Below are 21,823 nucleotides of genomic sequence, written 5' to 3' on the forward strand. Positions count from 1 at the left end.
AGCCACTTAGTGCTTTAAAAAGACATCTCATCCTTGGCCAGACAGCTTACTTGTTCCAATAAAGCCTGATCAATCCAGACAACAGAGTGCCCCTGTCAATGGATAGGCACTGGCTGAGTCATCGCAAACTCAGGGCCGATGTTGTCAGTCTCACTTTGGACTGCTCATCATTAGGAAGTTGTTTTATTTTAGTTGACAAGAGATAGTCAAATATTTCAACATTAGTGGACTAACAAAAAATTGACTAAGTAAATACTTAAGGAAGCTAAATGTTTTAGCAATTTACACAGCTTCTGCAGGAATATGTTTAACATCCATTTCAGCCATTTGTTGGTGTTAAGTTATGGCCCTCAGTTGAGCCCACAAAGAAAACATCTATTTCAAAACACACTCTGGGAGAGACCTTGCATTTCCGGGCACATTTTGGTTTTGACTTTGGAATTGAAGTACGGTGTAAGAAGAAAGCCACTGTGGGAGCTGGTTTGTCACTGGGGTTATGAATGGGGCTCTTGGTTTCACTAAATTGTTTTTCATAATATGTTTTCATATTCTGTTAGATTCAACAAGGTGTCTTTCCTTGGACAGCTCCCCCATTCTTCCCTGTCTCAAATAATAACACAGCAGCTTGACTGAGCAGATGAAAAAGGACATATCTGGTAAAAGTGTCAACCAGGAGACAATCAGCACTCTCTGCCAGCAGCTTGGCACCAACCAAGCCCCATTTCAAGTTGGCATGGAGTGAGCCCTGAACAAAAACTGTCTCAGACACCTGAGTTCTTAAAATCGGGAAGCTATGAAGGATTAGGCTATAAAAAACACTGTCCGACTGATATTCATTTGATGGCATCACATTGTCTTGCGCTTTGCAGCACAGCACTGGTAGTTGGCTACAATTTGTAACTGTTACAGCTCATGAAAAGAGATTGACTTGTTGGGATAAAGGAGACACAACACCTGATGGTTTGTGATGGACTAAGTGAGACTGTTAGCTGTTGGCAACCTAAAAGGACTCTGCGGTCCTCTAGTGAACAGTCAGTGACACTGAAGTCCCATGTTCTAAAAGCAAAAATAAGAAGCCAATTGAGACGAATTTGAAATTATATCTGATTAATTATCAGCGTAAAAAGCCTCACTTCAAACTGAAACAATATGATTACATTTGAAATAATTTGTTATGAAGAAGTAGGGGCACTTTTGGACAAACATCCATTTTTTTCTCATTCAGCAGTTCAATTGAAGTAGAAAAAAAAAAAAAAAAAAAAAAATATATATATATATATATATATATATATATATTTTACACACTTTAATATAGTCTTTACTAGCACACATTTCTTTCAGCAGTTCACTTCCCCAATCCAAAAACATGCCCAAAATGTATGTATTGCTCTGAGGTATTATGAACAGGAAAACGCATCAACCATTTTTTTTCGACAGAAACAAAAGTTAGTGTTTTGGGGTTTTTTTGGGGGTGTCACTTTAATGTTTGCCTTTTTTTTACTTGGGAACAAAAAAGAAATATGCATAAATGTAGACACTGACAACACATTTACCACTTGTCAAAATCACCAAAATTACCATATGGGGACAGAGGCATAATGCAAATTCCAGCAAAAAGATATTTGATCTAGCATGCTACAAAGCCTTAAGCAAACTATATTCACTATTTATCATTTACATTGAAGAGGAAGGGTATTTTTCAACCCTGTTAAACACTAAGTTATGGGACCATAATGGAAATATATGCATGGATTATTCAGTGTAGTGTATGAGACACAACATCTGTCTCTTGAGAGCTTTTGGTAAATGATTCTTTTTGATTTTCATTAATTTTATTTTTGAACACCATTAATTCATGAATTCACACCCAGAATATTGTATATAAGAGGTTAAAACGGTACACAAAAAAAATCTGTTTTCAATGCCAGACACTACCCCAATGCAAGCTTAAAAGGTGCTTCTGAAAAGCTTGTAACTTTGCAGAGGATTGCAAGTCTAGTCAGTTTGAATTCATGGCTTTTATAGTCGATTCCAACAACAGCCCAGTTTCTAGTAGAAAAAGCTTCATAGAAACTTTTCATACCACCCCTGCTTTATATTGCACTTCTCAGCTATCCATTTGTATGTTTGATATTTGTGCCATTTTCTCCTTTAGTTTATCAGGTAAAAGGCTAACTGAGATTTAAATCTCCTTGCCAAGAAGGCCAAGGCTGTTATACACTACACAAAAAAGCATGAAGAACGTCCACTTAAGATACACATGAATTTATGAATTTATGCTTTAATTCACGTTTTTGTTTCAAGAGCTTATATTTTCCCCAAAAATATGCCACAGTGATACACAGCCTTAAATTGTTATTAGCACAGCTAGCTTTTCACAGAATCAAGCATCATTGCAAGCAACAGATCTATAACAGTGTTTTGCTCTGTGCACCCCGAATGACAGGCACACAGAGAGGGCTGGTAAAGAGACAGTCGGCTATGGCAAAAACTTTATGGCTGTTTGGGCGGTCCATCGGTGTTGTGCCGTAATAAGCACCTGCTCAGATAAGCACAGCAGGTGCTTATCCGACTATGATAGACAGGTCTGTTGGCAATGTTTTTGTGTGTGTGAGTAGCAGCTACGCGAATCAATGAGCTGCACATGGCTTTACAATGAAATAAGATTTTAACCATCTGATATAGTAAAAGAAAATTGAAAATCAATATGCAGTGGTCAGTGTTGTTATTGTGGCAGACCGCAACAAATAAATCAATGTATGGGAAACACTGATAAGCAAAAATGATAAATATGAAAAATATTCTGAAACATGAGAGGCCTGGGAAAAAGGGCTTTAAAAATACCAGTGAGCAGATGAGGGGAAATGAGGAACAGGTGTGAAGGTAGGTGGAGAAGATCCGGTGATTGGAAATAGAAAACAGGTGAGCAGGTGGATCTGAAAAAAAGGAAGAAAGTCCGGAGACATCTGGTGGGTGGGTGGAGTATGACAGGAGGCCAATAAACAGGTCTGAGACAGAAATCATGAAACATAAGTGGCGTTTTGAGCATTGGAGCCCATCCAGAAGCGATTTCCTGTGACCAGGGTGTCACAATCACAATCTGCCCTGAATGTTGACGTGTAGACTGAAATCATAAAGCCCCAGCTTACTGGGCTGAACCTCTGTAAAACTACAACCAAGAAAAGCAGTTGTTCTCACACAAAAAATCTTGCTGTATTAAACTTGAGTCCCATGAAATGAAGAATTTCTTTCCCTTGTTGCTGCCTTGTTTCTCTGACTGTTGTACTTTTTTGTTTTTATATAGCACATCTAGAGTATATGTCAGAAATGAACATTTGCCATTTAAAAAAAACAAACAAACAAAAAATTCTATAGTTTTCCACTGAGTAAATTCAACCTGATGTTCAGGAGAAAGTAAGAGGTTATGGAAAAATCTTGTGAACCATGGCTACTGTCAGTGTCCATTTGCCATTTTTCTCACACCAACATTTGGAACCAGATCAAACCAGAGAAAGAAATAATGATCTCAAATGTTGTTTTATTTGAGTATGAGTCGAACAGCTGTAGGGTTTAATTTTGTGTTAAAGTGATTACTTATGTGTCACTATGTCTGGGAAACTGGAAATTTGAGGGTGCAGAATTAGAAATATGTATTATATGTAATATATATATATTTTTTTAAAAACAAACAGTTTAAAGTTTTCTTTTCTGGCATATTCTTACACTAGTTATCAGTTGTATGGGAATACATGGCCATTGGGTTTTAGTGTTCATCCTAAGTCGGACCTTTTTATGGTGATATGGGGAGAAGAGAAAATGAAATGGAGCACATAGGTTAGGGCTGTCTTCTTTGTTTTGAGTTTGCACCATACATAGTGCACTTATGATGGAAAGTTATAAATAAAAGATCAAAATCGATACAACAGAACCCAAGATATGTTTTTTTTTATTTCAAACATTCTTCTTCCTTGTCAAAACTTGGTTCCTTCATAACCCACAAAGCAACTGGACCGCTGCCAATTCGGTCAGAGATTAGGATGTATTATGCTGGTAGCAGCTGATGTAACCCTGAACTAGGTCTGGTAATCTAACTTCTCTGTAACTCCATATCCCCAGATTTTTTTTTATCTTCAAAATTGTAGTCTTCAGCCTCAACTGATGCTGAGTCAAGTGACATCACTGGAGGACATTTATCCGACTTTGAGCTGCTCCTTCTGTAGCTACAAAAGAATCAGCTTTTCTGTCATCACACAATACAGTATTCACAATGATATGTAGTTGTTGCCCCTGTTTTGTTGTCTAACAAATACCGGGATCTCAGTTCTTGACCAAGTGATCAGTTGATGAAATTATTTTTTTACCCTGTTCTGTTCAAAGAAGACTTTGTGACAAACATGTAAAAAATTCAATACGAGTACATCTTCTGTCTGCATGCATCTGAGCCTGAGCCTGTATATTTGCGTTTTTGTGTGTTTCCTCCAGGTCTGGGCGTCCTGTCAGTTTCATGGTGGTCTTCAACACTCCCAACCCCCTTAGTAAGATCTCCTGGGTCAACCGTCTGCACTTGGCCAAGATCGCACTACGTAAGCACGCCGACACACACACAGACACTGGTATACACACACAGAAAGGATTACTTATGTCTTTTCTATTTAAACAGGATGATGTAATGCAATGAAATGCAATAACAATGTTTTAAGTCAGAGGCTCAGACACATCATCAGTGTTTGTTTCACTCTGTATTGGCTAAGTGCACAACTGGTGTTACAACTTATATAATCAGAGAAAAACTGAGACTCTCAAGTGGGTCATCTGAAGTTTATGTGCAGAGGAAAGGGGCTGTTTAAACAATATTAAATGAATAACCTCTGTTTTACAATGCCATTTATCTATTGCGAAAACAAACATTACCAATCATTTAGGAAAGATTGTGTTGCCGGGATTTAAGTTACATACTAGGTCTTGAAAAAGCATTTATTCATTTAAATTATATGCTACCAGTCATTTGTAAGTCTACATGTCCCTTTTTTCTCTCATTCTGGAAAGCTCTTTCATATTGGAGACTCAGCAGTGGTCAGCGTTCATAGACAAAGAAATTGGCCGAACCCTGCCCAGCAGGGAGCAGCACAGTTCTATTTTTTTAATCTTCCTAACCTCTTTCCTCCAACCCTTGCTTGCTCTCCCAGGCCTAAGCCTACTATGCAGTCTGACCATGCCGTAGTACAGGAGGTCTTCCTCTCTAGAGTTCATCAATGCGTGCAGTCATCAAGTGGTAAAAACAGAGACGGGACTACTGAGGGCATTAATCTGCTTATTTGGCCATGATAGCACGCATATTCAACCCATTCCCCGCCCCGGTCCCCTTTCCCCATCCTTTCCTACTCCCTGTGTTGCCTTGAGCACTCTTCCTTGTCACACACACTTTATTCTGGGTTTGTTGTGCATGCAGTATGTCTCTCAGCACAGCGCTTGTGTGTAGCTCCAGTTGTATTGTTGTGGCTTTTTATATCCCTGTGGCCATTGCTGAGGGCATCAGCAAAGAAACATTCAAGGTTTTGGAGTAAGTTATTGGAGGTAGATTAAAGAACACCAAATTTAATGTTTCACTTGGATGAGTGGTCAGAGATATACATTGGGTTCCAAAAATGTGAGACCACTTGGGGAAGAGAGGTCTGAGATTTTGGACCCCACTGTCTATGTTTTTAATACCCAAGCAGACCCCTGAGAGCTTCAAGGAAGCTTTTTGTTCTTTAGAGAAGTTTTCCTGAGACTTTGCTTCTCTGTATCTTGACATACTCCATCCTTGCACATTACAATAAATAAATTAAAAAAAAAAAAAGATTCTTCCCCCGCACTACTGCCCTACCTTCACAGTATGGGAACAGAGGTGCATGAAGCATACAGTGCATCTGTAGACTCTCCAGTAGAGCTTACTGTATATGGTTTGTGTCAGAGTGGCATCAAAAACATCAGGCTGAGAGCAGAGGATGCTGTGGCTGCAGTGAAGCGCAGCATCCCCAGCCTTTCCTTGTTGCTCACACCTTTATCAGCAACACAGCAGGCGTACTGATGGGGACAGTGGCATAGTTATAGCATGCTTCTCTCCTCCCCTGTGGCTGGTTTGTGGACATGGGTGATATTCAAAGCCAAATCATGCAAGTTATCCATGGCTGCATGCTAGGAGGAACCTCATGCTGCAACAATGTTTACAGACACCATCAATATCTTGTATATCTAGTATAACTTGAGGAGGCTCAAAAAGAATAGCAGAGGACAGAAAGTGTGACTCTCTTTTTTTCTTAAATTAATTAAAGAAACAGTCACAAATAAAATACCAAATAAATGTTTATTGGATTTTCTCACTTTTCTTAGGACATTACACCTGGAGGAAACACTCAACACCCTGATGACAAGGGATAAAATGTTGTCAACATGTAAATATTGCACATTATTTTCACTCTCATATTGAGTGACTATATAATGGTACAACTGTCGGCGCCAATCTGTCTTTGTCAGGCTATCCTACTATCTCGTAGCCTCAAGCTCTTGTCAGAGACATTATCCTCCTGTGGTTTGAGATAAACCTAAAATCTTTGCCTTTCTTTGATTTAGAAAAGTTTCAGATCAATTGACTGATGAGAGGAAATTGACACATCTAAGGTTGTAAAGGTTTTAGGCCTTTAGCTAACACTACTATATAGGGCAAGTTACCATGAGAACAACAGTAAAATAAGCTGTGATTCCTCCATCACCAACATGATGGGCAGCCAAGTGTAAGGAGAACAAACTTTGAGGCTCAAAGAAAAGCAATAAAATAACAAGAGAACAAAAATAGGAACTAGATAGAAAAACAGAAGAGGAGTTTTAGGACAAGTGGAGCAAAAAGAAGGGAGGGGACACATTAAACAGAAACCCCCACTGCTGTCAAGACATCAAGCAGATGGATAATTTCAATATATCAAGCTCAAGACACAGATTATGGCAGTGGGGCTGCAGACATAATAAAAACCATCTCCATCTTTCAACCAGAGAACATGTTTAACTCAGATATTGATTTCACTCTTGTCTTGTTAAAATGATTGACAGCATATATTTAAACATGTTGAATTTGAAGATGTTTCCTTTACGTCTGAATTATATGGAAACATCCACAAATTCCAAATGTTGCCTTAGAGTAAGCTCATGTATATACAAAGAACAGCAAATAATATGATTTTCACTTTGATACAAACAAGACTTTAAACTCCTTGACAGTTAGACAGATGCTGTTTTTTTGTTGTTGTTTCACACTCACATCTTTCCTCTTTTTCCAAGAAGCAATAGACATAACTCCATGTAACATATATCAATGCAGTTTTCAAATTTCAGCATGTGTAACTAACCACACACCATACCTGGGTGGGGTGGGGGGTGGGGTGGGTGGGGGGTAGTACCATCAGGGTTGCAAGCAAATGGAACAACTTCAAGAAAAGATTTATTGAAGATTAAAGGGAAAAAAAGTAATTTTCATGTTTGTTTTTTTTCCCCAAGGCAGTCATTAAAGGCCTTTTCACATTTACTTTCTCCTCAAATGGCTTATATGAGTTTAAATATGTGTTCTGTTCATAGTTGTCAGCCCACACAGTGTCAATCCTCTCCATCACCTGTAGCCTCACAAACGGAGGTTAATGGAAATGTTTATCATGATTAGCTATTAAGGGTAAAAAAAGCAGCTTGTTACTTGCACTGAGTTCTCATTTTCCAAATGTACAAAGTGTACAAAGTTTATCTACCTGTTCTGTATAGGGTCACAGGGGAACAGATGGTTATCCCATGCATTGGGGTGAGGGACCCCATACACAGTGATGTTGTGTGAATGTAAAAGCAAAAGATAGGCTATGAATTCAAATTTATATTTATATGTATATACACATGTGTTGCGTCATACAAGTCGCACAGTATAATTTATGTTGTAAAAGATCTTTAATTAAGGTCAGAGTCAATGTTTCCTACAAATTCTAAATTACAGATTTTATATGAATTTTAAATTAATTGATTGCAAGATTGAACTTAGAGTAAATATAATGAGCTTTGCTCTGTTCTACAATCTTTAATTAGTCATATTATGTAAATTAATGTTTACTTGAGATGTTTTACCCCAAAATAAAAAAAGAAAACCAGACATTAACATATCAGAATATCGAATAACTCAGTTCTGATTTTAAAAAGTCAAAGTCAATCCTAGTTGATTGCGGCAACATCTAGATCACATATAATTCTTTGCACAACAGCGCTAGAACTATGACACGCCAGTACTCATCTAATCAGTCATTTAAAAACAAATAGTAGAGATGAGGGTGGGGTGATGGATTTCATTGAATCCCTTGGGGAAATAGATCAGCACCAACCTGGTCAGGATGACAATTACATGTTAATTGTTTTACACCCACACTTTGCCTTCCTATTTAACCAAATGTAATTACAATAAGGGAGTTGTTGATTTAATTTCACGGATGGTGTACTGTCACTGAGGCTTCCTCGTCATTGCAGGCGGAGGCAGGCCTGCCCTGTGCTCAGGGGAGACCTACAGTTGAGTCAGCGTTTCAAACGCACTGAACCATGGTCTTGTTTAGTTTCAAATGGGTTCCGTGCTCTGAAATGTCCCTGAATGGTGGACAACACAAATAGCTAATGTTCTCATGCATGATTAAGTGAGTGATTAGACATCACAAAACTCATTTACCCAGACTCATCTTCATACGAGTGTTTATCCTATTACCTCACTTTAGAAGAAGCACAGCCACATCCCTCTGCTGTATTTTGTATCCTTCTCTGTGCCGTGTGTGTGAGTATCAGTGGGGGTCCTGGGTGTTGTAGGCTATTTAAGTTGTATCAGTATGTCCATTAACAATGCCTTGTTAATTTCTGTCAAATTTTTCAGCCTGTGATCGGCACTGGTTTATAAAAATGTTTAACTGGAGATTATTATACTTTTGCAGGATGTTAAAGCTGCACTGGTAGTCAAGCTTTACATGATATAATATATAAGACGTCTTTCCAGTAAATAGCATTTGTCACTTTGTGAGTGCATGTGGTAGTTATGAGGCCTTGAAAGAGAGAGTGAGAATTACCCCAACGTGGTGCTTCGCCAGGAGCCCCGGGGTCCATTAATAACCTGGTGTGCTAGTGCATCTTTTATGTCTCTCTGAGTGGCCCTACCGTTTCTGAAGGGTCTTCGTGAAATAGCCAGAAGCATTGCCTAATTAATGGGCTTTCTCACTGCAGAATTAATTGCTTCCTACCATGCAGTCCCAGCCCTTTCAGACAGGGTTAAGGCTGCAGACTTTGATGGCCCTCACAAGAAGAACAAGAGGCCGTCAAATCATGAGAGATTGCTGCCGAGACGTTGGAGACAGGAGCAGAGGAATGAATGAGCGCAAAGAGGAGGAGAGGTTGAGGGTGTATGGGAGTATGTGTTTATGTGTGTGTATGTGTGGAGAGGAAGAAGGGATGGTTAGGGGGGTGAAAGGATGATTGAGACAAGCAATCAGTCCCACTGCAGGGAACAGAGGGCAGGCAGGGGGCTGTTGCCTGCAGTTACACTGCTAAGTGTGCCGGTCTCTCGCTTTTTCCTTCGCATGTGGATCAATAGATGAGTGGAGTGCGGCTTGGAGGTTCTGGCACACACTCTGACACGCCTTCTTAATCCACTGTGTGATAACCTGTGCCATGCCGATGTATACCACACAGGAGACAAGCAAAGGGGGAGAATGCAAAATCCAGCCTGCTGCATGAGCTTGAGCAGAGACTGCAAGGGCTTTACTTTCATTAGCCTTGGGATTCAGATTGTTTGGTTGCTATAGTGACTGATTTCTTTGCATGTTTTCAAATGGCATTAGCTATACCTTATGTGCAAGTGTTATCTCTTTTGTTTTGTGCTGTTAAAGTATGTCTACTCAGTAGAGAAGCTGGAAAGATTCCCTTTGATAACACTTTTGATATAAACATTGAATACAACCCTTCCCCCTCAAAAAGGCATTCACTCTGTATGTGCTGGAATTATTTTCTCTTAGCCCTAAATTAATCTGTCAGACAGCAAAGATTATCTCCCTATCTCGCTGTGCTCAAACATGGGAAATGTTTATGATGAGTAAACATTATCACGGATTTAATTAACAGATCCCACACTCGCATTGATCCATGGGAAATATCAATTGCACTGGTGTATTTAATTAGTCTATATCTTTGCCCTTTGTGTCAGTGGGGTTGATAGAGCGCCATGCTCTGCAAATTAATCTTCATCAGCAAAAGACTTGAAACAAAAGCATGATTGGAATAAGGAAACTGAGAAACTAAATCCCCCTGCTTAGTATTCCAACCCTACACCTTCACAAATGATGCTGTTATACACAGTTATTGTACAGTAGCTGGGATTGGGTTCACAGTACTGTATATAGAACTGACCTCAACCTTTAGCTTGTGGAATCTCATCATTCATGTAAATTGCCTTTAATTAACACTGTAGATAAATAAACTGCAGCACAGGGGAACTCACTATCCTGTAATTGGTTTTTCAAAACATAAAAAGTGCAGTTACTATATTTCTAAGAGTTCACATTTATGAAATTTATGAAACAGCGTAGCACACCTTAAAAAAACAAAAACAAATTAAAGAGTAACCAAAACAGTTAGTTTTGACTGTAACAATACCTTGCTTCTGGAATAAGTTATTAAGCAGAGTTTTATATCACTTTGGGAGAAAAATTCATGGTGGACATTGATGTGGAAATGACCATAGCTCTAGACAAAGTCGTTGCTTAGTTAAGTGTGAATTTTACTCGCTGTCTGTGCAGATAAATGTCAGAACTGTCGTGGGGGACTCATATTGCAGTTTTGTTAGTGCATTTTAGGTATTATTATCTGTACTAAGAATGACACTTTTTTAACCCTGGTTTCCATTAGTACTGGTTCAGTAATCCAATAGTTCCCAACCTTCTTTATCTGATCTCCTTCAGAGAAACCCCTTCACAAATTTGTTTGTTTGAACTGACTTGAAATGAAATGTTTTTCACATGGTTAATTATTAAAGGTCGATCATATCATCATAAAGATCATATCACCTCACACCAATTTGTAAAGGTGCTTTTGTGTTTATTTCCCTTTTTAAACAAAACGATAGTTTCTATTTTTTCATGTTAATTACTCCACAATCTTTCCACATACCCCCTGGCAACTGCAGAAGTATCCCCTGGGATACAAGTACCTCTGGCAGTGAATCTCTTCACTAATCTACCTGTCAGTCTTCCATGCATTGCATCCATGCAGCAACAGCAGATCCAGGGTAGATCCAATTTTATTATGCAGGGGAAAAAGTGTAGAAGTTATAAATGGATGTAACTCCAGTTCTTTGAGCATCAGCAAGGCTCTGTAATTGACCCTTTTATAGGTTTATCCTGAGATGATTAGTATACTCTCTGCCCAAATAAATGTTAGCCTGACTTGTAAAAGCCCACCCCTCTCCTCCCTTTGAACTTTGCAAAAGAAGAGTTAGCTGAGCATGTTTTTAGAGAACGGTGCACATCTGTTCCATCCAGGCAAGTTCGATTTAATCTGTGCCTCAGCATGCATGTCTTTTCAGTCAGGCTACTAATTGCAGTGTCAAACTGCCCAGCTGATCTAGTAGTCAAGCCAAGCTCGTGGTGTGTAAGAACGTTTGTTCTCAAACAGTGAAATGACAGCAACATTTCCGACTCTTTTCTGAATCATAGTTACTCCCTTCTTGTTTTGCTATTGATATTTCCAGATCGATGCACTACAGCTGTTTTGCTTCAGAGAATAGTGTGTTACTGCAAAAATGTGACTGAGCTGGTAGTCATGGCTTAACTCATGTGCAACCAATGTAGTTCCATAATATTCTTCAAAAATATTATAATAAAACTCTGAGAAAAATATCAAGTTAATCCTTGCCTCATACAGTAGGACAAGGTTGTATCCTTGTCTTTAGTGAGCCCAGGTGATGTACATGACTCCTGTTTTTGTGACAACTTCAAATTTATATAAATGTTTGATGGATCTTTGCTTTAGGCCTCTGATTTGCCTTTTGTTTATCGTCGGTTTTAACACAGCATTATTTTTCATTATATATTGCTTTAATTATGGTATACTGTAGACTAGGGCTGCAACTAATGATTCATTTTAATATCAATTATTCGTTCGTTCATTCATTCATTTAGTCTATGAAACATCAAAAAATAGCAAAAAATACCCATCAGAGTTTTCCAGTTGTACTGTGTAAGGTGATGTCTTTTGTTTTGTTCAATCACAAGTTCAAATCCCATATTGAGTTTACATTGAAAGAAAACAAAGAAAAGCAGCAAAGATTCTAGATTGAGAAGCTGAAACCAGAGAACATTATTTCTTCACTATTTTAGAATTTCAAAAATGACCGAAATGATTATCATAATAGTTTTTTCATCGATCGACCTCTCAATTAATCAGCTAATTGATTTATCATTTTGGCTTTAGTATAGATTCTGACATTAGTGTGAAGTAGTTTTAAGAACAGACCCTAGTACTAAATGGTTGTCAAATGCTTTTTGAATATTCTGTAATTTATTTATTAGGATGCAGAGAATATTTAATCCGTATGGTGTATTGTTGATCTGTTTTCGGGGAAATTAATTTAATTTTTACAAAGGCTTCTTATGCAGTAGTTTTTTTCCATATGTCCCAAAATGAGTTTGTTTTTGTTTTTTTTTTCCTTGCTCATTTGTCATGAAGCTTTAATGATTTACCAACATTTACATTTTATCTGTTTATCCATCCAATGTATGAACTTGTTTTTCAGTTTTTATTGTTTAAATAATCATACTGAGTAATTTTATATAGACACGAGTGCTCATAAATGAAATTAGGACATATACACTGCAGACAATGAGTACTACAGTATTTTTTGTACATTAGACATTCTGTGTGGTTGTGAGTGTCTGTGTGTGTTATCGCTGTTTGTGACAGACAAAGCCCGTGGCTCTTTTTTTTTTTCTTTTTTTTTTCTTTTTTTTTTTATGCCTTTTATTAGAGTAGCAGTGAGAGAGGGGATGACATGCAGCAAAGGGCCGCGGGTCGGATTCGAACCCAGGCCGCTGTGGTAAGGACTGAGTCCTAATGTTACGCACCCATTCCAAGCCTTTTTATTTAACTAATTGACCAACCACATGCAAAATCACCAGTTTGTTGTATGAGTAGTAATATAACTGTTTTGATTCTTATTATATCAGACTGCTGGCTTTAGAGACTTTGCTGCAGTTTGCTGCCTGTGTCAACACACTACAGCAATATGACACTAATTGGTATATATTGGAAGCCGCAGTGAGTCGCATGTACGAGGCCCTACTTATAATTACCATTAGGAGGCTGACATGAATCCCTTTTTTCCCTCGTCTCTAAGTCCTATTTCTGGAAAATTCAACATGATGTGAATGAATCACAATTCACAGTGCACTGTACCAGGGAAAACACAGAATAATCACACAGTACAAAAACATACGGAACACAATTTTCTCAGTGAGATCTTCATTTTCCTACAGTCACTGTACTACACTATCAAAATCAAAGAATGTATTGATCTTAATGTATTGATGTATTCAAGTTGTAATTTACATGTTATGACTTTAAGGAAAAGAGAGCCTGTGTTTTGAAGTCCAAATGATGCAAACAAATCAATGCATACAGTGTAACAGTGTGTATAGTTGTGTGTTGTGTGTGCATTGAGGTGAGTGGCCTTCGTGTCCCTATTTGATGCCGTTTTCAATTTAGGCCTGCGCTTATCATTTGTTCATCGTTATTCATCATCATTACTACGTGGCAAGGACTGAAGGTTAAGGCTAATTTGTGTCCCCTCATGACCATTTTCTCTGTCTGTCCCAGTGTCTTTCTGTCTCCTTCTTTATCTTCCTCTGCATCTGTCTCTCCCTTAAATTGATAACACATTCATTTCTGTTAAAGTACGAGAAGGCAGTATACCCAAACGAAACATTATTTATGCTAATCAAATGATTAAGTGAAGAAAGTTGATGATTACTCTGGGGTAAAGGAAACCACTGGACCTCCTGCCCCACCTGCAGCAATCTGGCCGCAATTAAAGTCTTTTAATACGTGACCTCACACCTCCCTGTATCCTGGCACCGGATGACTGAGGCATAGTCAGTCCACAGGGCAATCTCCCCCCACCCAGCAAAATTAAATATTAAAGAACATTCCACAACTGTAGATGACTGTAAATATAAATGAATGAATGATTTAAAACCTTAAATTATCCACTCCATTCTTCACAGTATCCTCGTTCATAGCAGGACTGTTTTATTCACTATGTTGTGCAAGAGGTGAAGTAGTTGAATGGATGAATTGTATTCCTCATTGCATTATGAAAAGATAAACTAAACATTTTTATTATGGATACAAAAACATAATTTGACATTTGTAGTTTGCTTTAAAGTGCAAGGGTTGGAGAAAGTAATATTAAATCAGTACTATATGATATAGAACACAGTAGAAGGTTAAGCTTTTTCATTTCATATATCCTGATTTCCTTTATTTACATGATGTTTTGAGAATACAATGCTGCTCAAAAGATTGAATGAAATATGAAAAAAAACGACCAAACAAGATAAAAGTCATTGAAAGGTATGAAAAGACACAACACACTTATCCAATGCTGTTCACTCCTGTCCTTAATCATTCTTGTAGCATCTTGTTCTGTATGAACATATTTTGTCTTTATTCAGACGTATTCAGGCTTTGAATATCGCTCCATTGTGATCCCCTGTTTGCAAACTGATAGCTTGGGAGACTCAGGATACATTTATGTCGACTCAGTCATTTTCGTAGCAGTTGTTAAAAGAGTAAGGTGCAACTCATGCCAGTCTGAACACCACTGCAGTTTGGTATCTGTCTGGCCAAAATTGATATATGAAACTAATCTTACAACCTTTGGTGCTGCCTATCAGTGCAAGCCCATAGTCTCAGCCCATACCTATAAGCCACAAAAAGAGTGAACAACATTGCTATAAAACAAACTCTGTAATAAACTAATGCAAATAAGTCTAATGGTTCTGTGGTGCCTTCACACTACAGGTAGAGAGTAGCTTATTCCATGGTTAGGTATGCAAACAAACCAGGAAGCAAATTTTAGCAAGCTGTTGAATTTCATGCACAATTTGGTTTCTGTAAATTGAAATTGATGATGACAAAATTACATAATGGGAATACTTTGGCAGATTTGCTCGTTGCCTTGTCAGGGGTGCACCTGTTGTAAGGCTCAGAGCTATGAGCGCTGAGATGGCGCACACACCAGGCAGATCCATTATTATAACTCAAATCCAGCAGTTGCATTTTTCCTGCAGGGACTGACTCTCACTGTTGATTAAGTGCAGGTTTAATCACTGTTGAGGCCCTGTGTTGGAAGTACCTGGCCTCGCCTCCTACAACAGGGAATATGCCTCTGGCTGATTATAACATTCACATGCTAATAACACCATTCATATTACGTGCCTGAAATGTCTTTCTGATTATTTTGCATGGTTTTGACATCTTGAAGGAATTTACAGTTTGGCTCAACTGTGAGTGTGAGATTCATGGTCTCAATAAGTGTCAATAAAACAAGCTGGTAAACTGCAACAACATAAAGTTAGTACCACCTTTGTGAGAAGAAATGAAAAAGTCACTGTTTTTTTTGCTACTCCAGGAGAGGAGAATTCACCAGGTTGGTTATGTGGAGAGGATGACGGGAAAACGATGGCCCCGCTTTGGTGTCCGCTGCTTTCCTGTCACATGCCTGTCTTCGCTATGAAGTCACCAGAGAGAAAGGTAAATCCGCCGACACCTTTACAAGATAAAGATCATCTCTTGAATAGCATAGGCTTACTATATGTTCTTGAGTTTCAAAAGGTCTGAAGCAGATTAACTCTCAAAAAAAAACAATTTTTTTCATATTTGTGTCTTAATGAAATCTGAAGCATAATTGAGGGAATAGATGCCATTTTCAGATGAATCAAGTGGCTGTTGCTCTCAGTTTAAAGTTTCAAATCACTGCGTCTTTCTGAGCTTGTGTGTTCAGTGTTACTAAACTGACAGTGGCAGTTTTTACTCAGGAAGTCAAGTACCTCTCTTAGAATCAGTCTATGAAAGCAATTTGACTTTCACTGACACTAACTTCTCCTCTTACGCGGCTATTAGCCCATAGTAATATGAACATTTTAATAAAGAGTTTGTCCACAGAGATCATAGTGCCAATTAACACCGCCATTTTTCCCATTGAGTGCAATCAAAGTGCACATGCCTTGCCCTAACAGCCAAGAATACATTGTCTCACTGATGATCTCACTCAAAAATACCTAGACTATTGGAATTACAAGGTGACACAAGAGCATCCCCTCAAGATGCTGGCTGAAGAATATGGATCAATACAAGCTGTTAAGACCTAGAAGCCTCCAATAGATCAAATGGTCAGCACAGGTAAGAGATAGACCAAAAGGGTTTAGAAGTCAGAGGAAATGGTTTGAAATCAATTTGCAAGGGCTGAAAGATGATATTTCCAACCACATTTTCTATCGCCATAATGTGGTTACAGGTCTTTCTGAGGTGGGTGGTGGTGGGAGCCAAATTACCATGGCCACCAGGGGAGGATGTTATAAAGTGATCATGCAATTATCTTAATGGCTGTGGGAAACCCAAGCATAAATCAATGTTTCAACATTAGATTAAGATCTATACGCCACGCCATAGTCTGCTAGCCATGTGGACAAGACAGGAAGGTGGTGCGAAGCAGCAGCTGGAGGTGAGGAAAGTGTAGCTTTGACACGGGAGGAGGAATTTCCCGAAAGATCTTGCTGACGTTCCAGAGTATTCTGTAAAAATGTGTTACACCTGGCTGGAAGAGAAGCCGAATCAATTAATATATTATGAGCCAGTGGGACCCAGCGGTCTCGGAGGATTTGCTCATATTCTCCACTTCGCACACAAACAAATGAGGCACCTGAGCATGCCAGTGAAGGGCACGGCGGCCATGTCAGTCACAGATGAGGTTTAGCATGAAATTGTTTCACATGGCTTTATTATTTGAGAACTAGCAAATTTACATACGTTTTTGCGAGTCGTTGCTGTGAAGGCCTGTAATGGTCGCTCATGGTCAGGCTAATGAAAGAGAAAGGGAAACATTAATGCTCGCTTTGCTGTGTTTGCAAATATATACTCATGTATGTTTCTGTGTCTCTATATATGTGCTTGAGTTGCATGTTTCTCTGTATCTATTTGACTGCATACTTTAGCTGTGTACTTAAATGCATCACGTGAATGGGTGTGATAGGAGTGGGGGCCTAGATATCAGAAAGCTGAAGAGGTAAGCAGTAGTATTTCTTTCCCTTTTTTGACTAAAGAGAAGGTAGCATTAAATGGAGTGACTTTAAGTCCTTCATGCAGAGCAGACTGTGATTAGGGGCTTAACTCAGCAGCAGCCCCCCTCTCCCTCTCTGTGTCTCCATCTTTGCCTCAGCCACTGCCTCTGGGACACACACGCCTCTCTGTGCCAAAGCTCCGCAGCATCTCTTTCTCCAGCTCTTGCAGCTTCTCTTGGCAGTCTGAGTTACAGTGAGTAGAAAGGATGAAGAAAAGGAGGCAAAAAAAGAAATCCCAGATTAAAAGAGATGTGGCCGAAGGGGCCGAAGCCATTTCCTACAGAAAATAAAGTTCTAAAGCAGCGTAGCATGAACAACACGCACAGGTCACCTAAGGGAGCTCAACCCACTGCTGGCTGTGTGCAGCTCCGTGCGCCCCGGTCCGCTCAGTAGGAGCCGGACTGGGCTACTGGGCGAACTCGTTAGGCACCGGAGATAAACCTTATCACAAGTCTACTGAGTGAGAACAGCGGGGGCAGACGGACTCCTCTCAATTTATCTCTTTCATTTTCTCCCCCCCCCTCTCTCTCACTCTCTCTCTCTCTCTCTCTCTCTCTCTCTCTCTCTCTCTCTCTCTCTCTCTCTCTCTCTCTCTCACTCTCACTCTCACTCACTCTCACTCTTTCCCTCACACACACACAGAATCAGGTGCTATCTTGGTTAATAGACAAACCACATTCTGATGGTCGTTGTTGTTTAAAGAGTCAGTGCACGCTCCGTTTCACTGCCCTCTCTGCCATTTTGAAAGATGAAACAGAGCAGGTTTGGCAGTTGGCCCAAAGGGAGGGTATGAGGTGGTTGGGTTAAAGGATTAATAGGTGATGCTATAGCAAAAAGGCTAACAGCTGAGCCAGATTTCTATACAGGAGAATCAGCTGTTAAATGGAACAATTAAGGCCATTTTCTTTTTTACACAAGTGCTGTAGCATGTTAGTACATGATGTAGCTTTGAACAGGATTGATGCTTTTAATTATTATTAATTTATTATTTATATTTATTTGACTGAAATCTTATACAGAAATTTGAAATCACACTTTTACATTGCCTTGTTCCTAAGTGCACTGATGTTATGATGGCATACATCACTGTGGCTAAAAGAAAAAAACTGTGCTAAAACATTAATTCAGATGTATCTGTTATGTGTCTGACACACATCAGATGGATGAAACATTTAAGTGATTTGCCCCATTTTAGCTGGTTCAGTCGTGATGTGAGTGTTTACTGCTTTATATAAAGCACATTTTGTACTTTACGTTTTTGGGCTGTTTTGGAACAAAACAAGTAATTTGAAGATGTCACTTTTTGGCTCTGGTAATTGCTGATAGTAATTTTTCATTATTTTCTGACATTTTATAGACATAATGTGGACGTAATGGTTAGATAGTAGTCATAGCTATTGACACTTGGCCTTGTATCTTGTGTGTCAACTCACTGTTCCCAAAGTAGCAGATACATTTAAGAATGATATTTACTTTTTTGCATTGAACAAAGTTGTTTGTAATGACATTTGTTTGTAGTTACAGTATGTGGTATCTGGAGCTATGCGGGACTACAGCCACTGTTCCCCTTTCTATCCCCCTGTGTGACTAGGAGCCTTACAGAGTGTTATCAGCCATTTCTTTAGTTTTGTTTAGCAAGCTTTGCTACCCTGAAGCCTGGAGACCAATAATGGATGTATTTATGAAACCCAATAACCTGACAGCTCAGCAAGCTGTATAACAACTGGCATGCAATGGCGTCACATAGTGCATTGGGAACTGAATGGCTTAAATTACGTGGCTGTCTTTATCTAGGACACATTTATTTTCTTGTGCACTGTATTTCTGTATAACCGCTCATTCAGCAAAGCTCTGAAGAAGATCAATGCCTAGTTCCTGTCCTAATCTAACCATTCTGAAAGAGGTGAACATGCATACTGTATGTGCAGTATTTTACAGTGAGGGGACAGGAATCCCTTGGCTGCATAATGATTCACAAACGCCTCATATCTCCTTTAGTTGGAAAGCACCTCTTCCTCTGCAACTCTAAAAGGTTCTTAAAGATCCAAGGCTACAAAGACTTTCGAAATAGTAAAGGGACATGTTTCCAGACTCCATTTATGAGGCATTAGGCTAGGACAGGGTTGAGGATGGCTGCTATGCCAGAGCTCTTATAATACCTTGGGGGATTTCATCATGTATGCTTTGAAGTGTAGAATGACAAACTGGAAAAGGGTTTGGGCTGCATCAGGGTTAGCTTCCCTTCTCTTTCTCTGAGAGGATTAGCTTCTGTGTCTCAGCTCAGAAAATGGCAAAGCTTGCTCACATCTCAACCCTAATACACTCCACTAGTTTACATAGATCACAGAGATCACCATTATTATTTATTTATTTACTTTTGTATGTCTTCCCCTTTTTTTCGATGGAGGTGTAGTTAGGTCTTGAAATCCATTAAACATGTTCTAGGTCATTTCTGTCCTTGTCATCCAATGAAATCACACTGGTCTATGCTAGTTCACCGGACTAGCTGGGGCTTTTGGGCCATGTTGTGCATGTTCCTCTCACATGCTGTGTCATCCATCTTCCCTGCTGATGGACTGATAAGAGAACAGCACTGTGCATTCAGCAAGCCACATGAAAGTGACTGCACGTACAGAAAATGAGCTTGTCGAGTGGCATTCTTGGCAGCAGTAAATACACTGTGTTCACAGCTACGTTTATAGCATTGTCTGGTGAATGACTGATTTACGAACATAATGACTCAAAGCTCTTAAAGCCAAGATGCAGGAAATGGTTCAGTGTGAAGGCTGCGTGTGGGTGAAGCACACCACAGATGAGATGCTATGTTATGAAATATGGATTAAAAAGCAGAAGGACAATGTGAAAAGGTGGCCTTTCCCTGATGCAACGCCTTTTCTGATGATTTATTTCCTCTCCCCCCTCTAGACTGTTTTTTATTCTAATTTTTTTAAGGTAAAGTCATCAAGTTGACACGTTACGCAACGCCTCTCCCTCTGTTTCTCTTGAAGGTCGTTTGCTACTTTTCAGAGTAGCAGATATCAGCCACCTCTCTGAGTTGTGGGGAATAGATGCCACAGCATGGATTAAAAGCTCGTTCTCACCATACATCCACCGGGGCGTATCAGCTCCCTTTCTAACGCTGCAGTAATATCCTTCTAGCAAACAGAAAAACAGACAAACAGCAGGATGCCCAAGTGCTTGAGACACTTTGGAGAGTGCACCCCATTCTCTCTCAGACCCAATCCTCATCAGGATCAGTTTTCTTTTTCCCCATGGATTGCTTATTAGAGCTTTAGGATAATCTACAGTACACGGGCATTTCTGTGACCATCAGGGTCAAATGAATCATCATGATGACCAACAATACTGACTGTGCTGTGCTCTATTACTCTATTTGGCTGTGTTTGCTTCATTATCATTTCCACAAATGATGCTTAAACATGCCATCAGTGGCTTCTCGTCAGCCTCTTAATTTAGGGGATATGTTAAAAATCTGTTTCTGCATCCCTTCAGTTTAGACCCACAAAGTAATGAGTGTTCATGAGCACAACATGAGTTTCAGCATATTGCATGGTTTGCATTTTAGGACATTTTAATGCAATAGATGCTCACCAAATACCAGGCATCATGCTGATGTTTTCAGGGTGTGAAGCAGAACCAAAATCAACAGCTGCTGTCTGTAATATTAACACATTTCCATGTTTTGTAACTGTTCTGATGGTTTTTTTGCAACCTTCACTCTGCAGAGATTTATGTATTATGGAATTCATTCGTATCATACCTCCTGATCAATTTTTATTTAATGAGCTGTGTTTGTTGAAATGCACCGAGAGCCGCACTCAGAGAAAAATAACTTACCTCAATTCTAGTTGTAAATTTTGGAACCACTCTCAGACTGAGAAGCTTTGTAAACATGCACCACGGTTCTCTCCACAAAAAACAGACCACTGCTGCTCATCCTCTGAGTTCAAAGGGGGAAGACAAGCTTTTGGCATGCGGAATATGAGAATGCAGGAGGAAGTGTCAATCTAATTTTTCTGTGTGAAGCTGGATCACAGCGGACCTGTCGCTGGAGCTGATACTGCTTGGCCCTTCTGGCCATCGTGGCTCAGCTCAGCAAAACCCAACTCCAGACACACCAAACTTGTCACTGTCACAAATACAGGGGGCAGTGACAGCACACAAGCTCTGACTGCTTAACACTCCCGATCAAAGAGGACCTCTCTCAGAGGTCAGGGCAGAAGTCAAACTTTGGCATTCACAGAGAACAACTCCGAGGAAGTCGTGACAGTTTCCAACATCTTGGCTAATGTTCCAGGAGTGAATAGAGGTCAGGCTTTCTTCTTTGTAGATCTGGATCTCTACGCTGCCAGAGCTAAGCAGCATCAGCAGTC

At 39.4% G+C, this 21,823-nt stretch overlaps 1 protein-coding gene across 3 annotated transcripts in view; it reads left to right on the plus strand.

Moving 5' to 3' along the window:
• arhgef10la (Rho guanine nucleotide exchange factor (GEF) 10-like a) overlaps positions 1-21,823 on the plus strand; it is a 96,209-nt gene that overhangs the window by 43,616 nt on the left and 30,770 nt on the right. For all 3 annotated transcript variants that reach the window (XM_056394816.1, XM_056394825.1, XM_056394833.1), the window contains 2 exons: positions 4,483-4,583; positions 15,722-15,843. In XM_056394816.1, the coding sequence (XP_056250791.1) occupies positions 4,483-4,583; positions 15,722-15,843 (223 nt within the window). The remainder of the gene's footprint in view (positions 1-4,482; positions 4,584-15,721; positions 15,844-21,823) is intronic.

This window comes from Seriola aureovittata, chromosome 2 (genome assembly GCF_021018895.1).
Source record: "Seriola aureovittata isolate HTS-2021-v1 ecotype China chromosome 2, ASM2101889v1, whole genome shotgun sequence".
NCBI lineage: Eukaryota > Metazoa > Chordata > Actinopteri > Carangiformes > Carangidae > Seriola > Seriola aureovittata.